At 60.3% G+C, this 7,469-nt stretch overlaps 1 protein-coding gene across 5 annotated transcripts; it reads left to right on the top strand.

The window, feature by feature from the left end:
* The first annotated feature begins 331 nt into the window (after positions 1–331).
* Positions 332–7,464, top strand: B4GALNT1 (beta-1,4-N-acetyl-galactosaminyltransferase 1). 5 transcript variants are annotated; one of them, XM_070494321.1, is made up of 13 exons: positions 332–429; positions 834–927; positions 1,086–1,140; positions 1,549–1,767; positions 2,305–2,469; positions 2,598–2,704; positions 3,155–3,195; positions 3,343–3,523; positions 4,513–4,620; positions 4,748–4,938; positions 5,419–5,559; positions 5,850–6,090; positions 6,658–7,464. In XM_070494321.1, the coding sequence occupies exons 4-13, from the start codon at positions 1,550–1,552 to the stop codon at positions 6,873–6,875; spliced, it is 1,611 nt and encodes a 536-aa protein (XP_070350422.1). In that variant the 5' UTR covers positions 332–429; positions 834–927; positions 1,086–1,140; position 1,549; the 3' UTR covers positions 6,876–7,464. The 5 variants fall into 5 exon arrangements, with proteins under 5 accessions (XP_070350422.1, XP_070350419.1, XP_070350420.1 ...); XM_070494319.1 differs by lacking the exon at positions 332–429 and adding an exon at positions 484–620; XM_070494318.1 differs by lacking the exon at positions 1,086–1,140 and having other exon boundaries at positions 350–429.
* Positions 7,465–7,469: the final 5 nt, after the last annotated feature.

Below are 7,469 nucleotides of genomic sequence, written 5' to 3'. Positions count from 1 at the left end.
GTCTAAGGCTAGCAGGCAGAACGACAGCCAATCTAGCCACTGTTTGGGGTTTCCTTCCTCCTGCAAGTCTGCAACAAGGAGCAGTTACGGAAAATAGGCCCTTGAATCGCTGAGTGTGTATCTCTCGAGTGTTTGTTAGGTAGTTGGGGGGCGGGGGGTGAGGATAGGAGGGATGCTGAGAATCTGTCTCTCTTAACCAGGCAGAGTCATTATTTCCAGGATCTAGTCTGGTTTCCTTTATCTCACCCTAACTACCCAAATCTTCCTTAAAATGGGATTACAGGGCGCCCCCGCCCTCCTCCTCCAAAACGCTTGTTACCTACCCTTGCCTGCAGTCTCTCTGAGACCGAGGCTCCGAACGAACAGGAAATAGAGTGACTGGATTCGGGCTGGCGGTTGCGATGCGAGGATTCGGAGGCAAACGGCTGGGTGGGTAGGGGGAAGGACCCTCTCCGGGAGCGGCTTGGCGCCCCCGCAATGTCCTCGGCGCCCACCAGAAGGCGCCCGGGCTCCCGCATTCCTTGCGCGTAGCCGGAGCCTCCGCCGCAAAGAGCCCGGGAGTCGAGCCGCGCGGCGCCGCGATCTAAGAGCCGGGTGGCGGCCTGAGCCCTCCCCGCCCGGCAAGTGGGACAGGGTGCCGGGAGCCCGGGCTTTGTTCCAGGGCTGGGGTTCCCGTTTCTCAACTCAGCTCACCACCCCCGCTGGAAACGCCAAGAACTACCCCACGCCGCGGTCTACAAAGCCCAGAGAGCCCGAAGGCGGGAGGGGTCGGGCGCGCTCGGGAGGCAGGCGGACCCCCACACTCTCCGGCTCACTCCCGGCTGCCCCATCAGGCCGCCTCCAGCCCCATGAGGACACCCAGGCCGGGGCTGAGAGCCTGGCGCAGCCCGGACCGAAATCTTGCGGCGGCCTTAGAGCGTTAGACAGGTCAGTGCCCGGGCGGGATGAGGGGCCGCGCTGGAGGCGGGAGGAGGCGTGCTCGCCGGTCCACCCTGTCCACCGCACAGTCTCCCGAGGCCACTCACGGGTCACCTCCGCCAGGAGTACCCAATAACGTGGGCGTGATTCTGCATTTTTCGTGACAGGCAAGGTGTGGAGCTGCTCTCTGCAGCTCCCCCCGCCCCCAACCCTCGAGACCAGGTGATGCTGGGACCTAGGGGTGGGGGGACGCGCGGGCCGAGGTGGGGGGCGGCGGGCGTGGGGACGGGCGCCGCTCTAATAAAGCGGTGCTCTTCTACTTACGCGCGGCCGCGTGGAAACCACCGCATCCAAAGATCTTTGGCATCAAGATGCCGGGCCTCGGGCGTGAGAGGAAACCGAGATGCGGGAGAGGGCGAGAAGAAAGGAGGCCGGGAGACCCGAGGCCGGGAGAGTGAGGGGAGAGGGCCCGGGGCGGGGGGAACGATTCGCTGTGCAAATCCTAGCGCGCGAAATGTGGAGAGCGCCCTGAGGAACAGGCAGGAGCCTCCGGGACGGCCGGGGTCTTTGGTCCCAGCCCACGCCTCCGCTCCCCATCTTCTCACCCTCCCACCCCTACCGCCCACCCAGGATGCGGCTGGGCCGCCGGGCCCTCTGTATGCTGGTCCTGCTGCTCGCCTGCGCCTCGCTGGGGCTCCTGTACGCGAGCACCCGGGACGCGCCGGGCCTCCGGGCACCTCTTGCACTGTGGACGCCCCTGCAGGGCCCCCCCAGGCCAGAGCTCCCAGACCTTGCCCCCGAGCCCCGCTACGCCCACATCCCGGTCAGGATCAAGGAGCAAGTGGTGGGGTGAGTGCCAGGAGCGGTTGCGGCAGCGCACTCGCTGGGGGGTGGCGAGGCGAGCTTTTGTTTCCTCTACTCCTGAGCTCTGGTGCCTGGGTTCTCCCGAATGGTTTGGGGGGGGGGGAAGGGGGAGGGGACGTGGAGGCGGCTACTGAGTCTTGGGCTGGGGGGAAATCTCTTCTCCCTGAACGTGGTGATGGGCAGAGGCGGAGGGTGTGCAGGCGCGGGAGGGCCTGAGAGATTTTCTGATGTGCTGAGATGTCCACATGAAAAGAGTCCAGGTGGGGTCCTGAATGGTGGGTAGGCAACTCTGCAATCCTAGCAATTGGCCCTAGTCCACACCTCTGTAAAAATCCAGATTTAGGGGATGGGTCATACCATCGGCGGTCCCTCCTCCTGGGGACTATTTGAAGAGCAGTGTTTAAGGGGACAGATAATGGATGGGCAGGGTGGAAGGGCGGACGTGGGGGGAGCTGTGTAAGTGTTTTGTGGGCTGAATGGAGTTGTACGGCTGGGTTCTGATGACCTTCCTCACCGCTCCAGGCTGCTGTCTGGGAACAACTGTAGTTGTGAGTCCAGTGTGGGGAGCCTTCACCTCCCCTTCCAGAGGCAGGTCCGAGCCATTGACCTCACCAAGGCCTTTGGCCCTGAGGAGCTGAGGGCTGCCTCTGCCTTGAGGGAGCAGGAGTTCCAGGCGTTCCTTTCAAGGTACCAGCACAAAGGAGGACATGACTCTGCAGAGGGCGAGCAGTGGGAGGCCTGGAGGGTGGGTGTGGCAGGAGGGAGAGCCCCTCACCCTCTGACTCCTCCTCTGTGCCCCCCAACTCCACTGCCAGGAGCCAGTCCGCTGCTGACCAACTGCTCATAGCCCCTGCCAACTCCCCCCTACAATACCCCCTGCAGGGTGTGGAGGTCCAGCCCCTCAGGAGCATCTTGGTGCCAGGTGAGGAGAATGGTCCTAGGGTGACCTAAGCCACCGTGGGGGTGGCAGAGCCCGAGGATGGATGGAGAAGAATGAGGGAAGATTGGAATGGGTGGGGGAGACACTTGAGGTCAGAAGGGGGCTCTTGAGATGGGAGGTGGGGACAGAAGGGACTCTAAGGTCGTGAGGAATCGCAGAAGACTGTAACTGGAGAGGTTTGGGGAGGAGAATCTATTCTCTGCTGACTGACCAAAGGTTAGGTGGATAGGTAGGGCAAGGCACACAAGTGGCTTTGATGGGAAGGAGTAAAAAAAAAAAAAAATCAGTTCCTCCAGGCTATGTCCCACAATGCACTCTGCTGTGGCCTCAACAAGAGGGATGGGTGAGAAGTTCTGTGATGTGTATGGTGAAAGAGGGAAGAGAAAGTGAGGAGGAATTCAGAGCTGTCTGGTCCCCCCCTCTTCCTCCCAGGGCTGAGCCTGCAGGCCGCTTCTGGTCAGGAGGTATACCAGGTGAGAAGAAACAGGAGGGCGGGGAGGCCGGGTGGGCATCAAGGATGCTGGGAGGGAAACAGGGCTGCCAAAGGAGGGATGGAGGAACTAGGGAGACAGGAAATGGGGCTGGGGCCTGACCCTGCACTCTCCACTCCCCTCTCCCAGGTGAACCTGACTGCCTCCTTGGGCACCTGGGATGTGGCAGGGGAAGTGACAGGAGTGACTCTCACTGGAGAGGGGCGGCCAGATCTCACCCTCGCCAGCCCAGGGCTGGACCAACTCAATCGGCAGCTGCAACTGGTCACTTATAGCAGCCAAAGCTACCAGGCAAACACAGCAGACACAGGTTCGAGGCCTGGGTGGAGGTAGGGGTAGGCTGGGTGAACAGAGAGAACCCAGAAGGGCTGGCGCAGGCAAATGGCAGAGGGTGTGGGAGACATTTGGGCAATGACCAGAGCTGCCCAGCCACACAATGGGCATTTCAGCTAGGCCAGCAGGGCCAGGGAGGGAGAGAAGGGGCCTTTGTTCATCTGGGCTGGAGCACGCCAGAGGGAAACCCGAGCCTTGGGTGTGTCCCCTCTTCAGGCCAACTATGGGGGCTGCAGGAAGTGACCTGCCCCAGAAGCCAGAAGACTCAAGCTCTATTCTCAGCCCACCACTTATTAGAGGGCAAAGGGCTTTATCTCCAAAGCTCCCATTTCTCCTCCAGCAAAAGGGGCTAACACAGCCCTCCTGCTTCTCTCCAAGGCGTGCTGCACCCAACCTGCGCCTGCTCAGGGCCTTGGCACATGCTGTTTCCTCTGCCTAGAATGCTCCTCTCCCAGATTTTTGCATGGCTGGCTCCTTCTGGTCATTTGGATCTTAGCTCAAATGTCTCCTCTTCACTATCACATTACTTGTCTTACTCAATAGGTATCAGTATCTGAGTTTTCTTATTTACTTAGCCTGTTACCAGACTGACTAAGTTCCTATCTTGGCTTTATTGCATAATAGTTGTGTGAATGTGGACAAGTTACTTAACCTCTCTGTGCCTTCTTTTTCTGTAGTAGGAATCCACTTAATAGGGCCATTGTGAGGATTAAATGAGCTCATGTATTAAAGGTAATTTAAAAAGTGCCTGGCACATAGTTAATGCTCAATAAACATTAGCTTTTAATTAAATCTTTCATTGTCTTTCTCCCACCCATTAGAATGTAGGTTCCATAAGGGTAAGAACCTTACATTCCTGTCCCCAGGGCCTAGAAAGATGGTACACAGAGTAGGCACTTAATGAGTTACTGAAAAGAGAATGTTGTTCCAGCCTTATGGGCCACACCTCATGTCCTTTCTTCCCAGTCCGGTTCTCCACCGAGGGACATGAGGCTGCCTTCACCATCCACATAAGACACCCCCCCAACCCTCGGCTGTACCCACCTGGGTCTCTACCCCAGGGAGGTGACGCTGGTGAGCACAGGGACATAGATCTAGCCCTGATGGGGAGCAAGTTGGGAGAGGGTGGCCCCGGAGGATGTCTTCCTGCTCCTCACTCCCCACTCTCCTTGTCTCACCTAACCCTGCCCCTGGCTCCCAGGCCAGTACAACATCAGCGCTCTCGTCACCATTGCCACGAAGACCTTCCTTCGTTACAATCGGCTACGGGCACTCATCGCCAGCATCCGCCGCTTCTACCCGACGGTCACCGTGGTCATCGCCGACGATAGCGACAAGCCGGAGAGCGTTAGCGGCCCCCACATCGAGCACTATCTCATGCCTTTTGGCAAGGTGTGCAAGCCAGTAAGGCTGAACGGCGCACCAGAGGGCACCGGGAGGGGGCGCCCCTCAGACTGCAGTCTCCGGAGCCGCGACTCCAGGACTACCTGCCCCAGAGTCACTGGGCTGCCTGTTAAGCAGGAGGGTTCCTGGAGTGTGAGCTCCGTGGGAGCAGGAATCATGCCTGTCTTATTAGCCATGCATCCTTAGAATGACGCTTAGCACCTAGTGGTTGCTCAATAAATAGCTGATGAAGGAAGGCGTGCATACATGAATTAACTGCGTCCCAAGACCCTGGCCTGCCCCAGAACAGTGGCTCAGAACCTCTGGCAGTGGGAAACTGCACTTTTTACCTAGCTCCCGGACTTCGTAAGCACTCAAAAGTTTGGAGAGAGGGGCACAGGCTGTTAAGAGAGGTCAAGAGAGAGGAGGAAAGGTGGCAGAGGGTTATGTCCTATCTCTACAGCCTTACCGTACATACCTTTCCCCTAGGGCTGGTTCGCAGGGCGGAACCTGGCCGTGTCTCAAGTAACCACCAAGTATGTGCTGTGGGTGGACGACGACTTCGTCTTCACGGCGCGGACGCGGCTGGAGAGGCTCGTGGACGTGCTGGAGCGGACGCCGCTGGACCTGGTAGGGCAGGGGCGGCGGGCTGAGGGCTGGAGGGTGGCCTCTAGCAGGTTCAGGCCGCTGCAGGGAGACCAGCCGAGAGCGGCCGGCCCTGGGACCGAGAGAGGACGACGAAGCGGAGCCTGGGGGACCACCTGGGGCCTGCAGGGGTGGAGCGGAAGGGACGGAGCAGGGGAACCGCTGGGGACGGGGGGGAGGGGGGGGCGGAGGGCGGGGGGCGGGCGGAAGCAGAGCCCCCCACCCCGCCCCGTCCCCGCCCCGCCCCGCCTGGCGCCATCCTCCACTCCCCGCAGGTTGGGGGCGCGGTGCGCGAGATCTCGGGCTTCGCCACCACCTACCGGCAGCTGCTGAGCGTGGAGCCGGGCGCGCCAGGCCGCGGGAACTGCCTCCGGCAACGGCGCGGCTTCCACCACGAGCTCGTCGGCTTCCCAGGCTGCGTGGTCACCGATGGCGTGGTCAACTTCTTCCTGGCGCGCACGGACAAGGTGCGCGAGGTCGGCTTCGACCCGCGCCTCAGCCGCGTGGCGCACCTCGGTGAGTGGCGCCCCCTCCCGGCCGGCCTGGCAGGGGCCCACCCCCGGGGCGCCGCGCGACTCTGGGGTAGCGAGGCGCCAAAGGCACACAGGACTCCCCGCCCCCGCCCAACCCCCCCACCCCCCACCCCCCACCCCCCACCCCCGCAGCCAAGGCTGCCACCTGGGGCACCTAGAACAGTTCCCACCCTCCGGCCCGTACTCCCCTGAAACCTCCACACCCAGCACAGCCGCTGGGTCCGCCTTGAACTTTCCCACCACTGTCACCGCCACCTCTACCCTGGTCCCAGCCGCTTCCTCTGTCCAGACCACACTCGGAGCAGCCCATTCAGCATTTATTGAACTTCTGGGTGTGTGTGTGGGGGGGGGGGGGCCGTTTTCAAAGCACAAGGTAAGTATATTGACTCCATAGTTACAAGAGTAAAGAGTTCGTTTATATGCCCACGGTCCTTAGAAATGGACTTCTTTGCACGCACACCCTCAATACCCCAATCTCAGTTCTCCTTTAGGGGTTGGCCTTCTGCACCCTCAAGACCCTTCATTGTGTACCCCTTTCCTCCACCCCCAGAATTCTTCCTGGATGGGCTTGGTTCCCTTCGAGTGGGCTCCTGCTCAGACGTCGTTGTGGATCATGCATCGAAATTGAAGCTGCCTTGGACATCAAGGGATTCTGGGTCAGAGACTTATGCCCGGTACCGTTACCCAGGATCACTGGACGAAAGTCAGGTGGCCAAACACCGCCTGCTCTTCTTCAAACATCGGCTGCAGTGCATGACCACAGAGTGACGGCCACTCAGGGCCTTCCAATTGTCAGGCTGGGCCTGCCTCCTTGTCCCTGCCAGGAAATTCTGGCAAACCCCACCACCCAGTGACCACTCCACTGACCGTCCCCAGTCTCCTTCAGAACTTGATCCCAAATAGGGGCTTGTCCTGGTGACACTCCTTTCTGTGAGTGCCCAGGGGTGTGATGGAGCCATAACTCATCCCACAGCCAGTGCCAAGTCCTCCTCCCACCCCCTTCTAAAGGGGCAGGAAGTTGGGGGGGAGGTGCTTTCCAAGCGCCAAAGAGCCCTTGGGGACTCTAAGAACCTAAAATGGAAACACTCTCCTCTCATCTCCTTAGGACTGAGGGGGTGGGGAAAGCCCCAACATGTATTCCCAGGGCTGTGCCCCCAGCCTCCCATCTCTGGCCCCAAGACTGTGTTGTACATGCTCCAGCTCCACCCCTATGGAGAGAACTGGTGACTCCGGAGCTGGGCTGGGCGCTGTGAACACACGGGTGAAAACCATTTTTGGTTGTGTCTCTGCAATGCTGTGGGCATAGAGGAAGGCGCACCAGGGGTCCATGCACAGCCGCGCAGACTCACTTCATGAATCCCA

This window comes from Equus asinus, chromosome 22, assembly GCF_041296235.1.
Source record: "Equus asinus isolate D_3611 breed Donkey chromosome 22, EquAss-T2T_v2, whole genome shotgun sequence".
Lineage (NCBI taxonomy): Eukaryota > Metazoa > Chordata > Mammalia > Perissodactyla > Equidae > Equus > Equus asinus.
Note: the sequence above shows the minus strand (reverse complement) of the source record. Positions and strands in the feature narration are given on the sequence as shown.

Bases quoted from the DNA above. Each gene is read 5' to 3' on its own strand.
- B4GALNT1 (XM_070494318.1), top strand. From the start codon at position 402: ATGCGAGGATTCGGAGGCAAACGGCTGG. The intron at 928-1,548 runs GTCAGTGCCCGG...CCGCCCACCCAG, and splicing joins GGCCTTAGAGCGTTAGACAG to GATGCGGCTGGGCCGCCGGG. The intron at 2,705-3,154 runs GTGAGGAGAATG...TCTTCCTCCCAG, and splicing joins CAGGAGCATCTTGGTGCCAG to GGCTGAGCCTGCAGGCCGCT.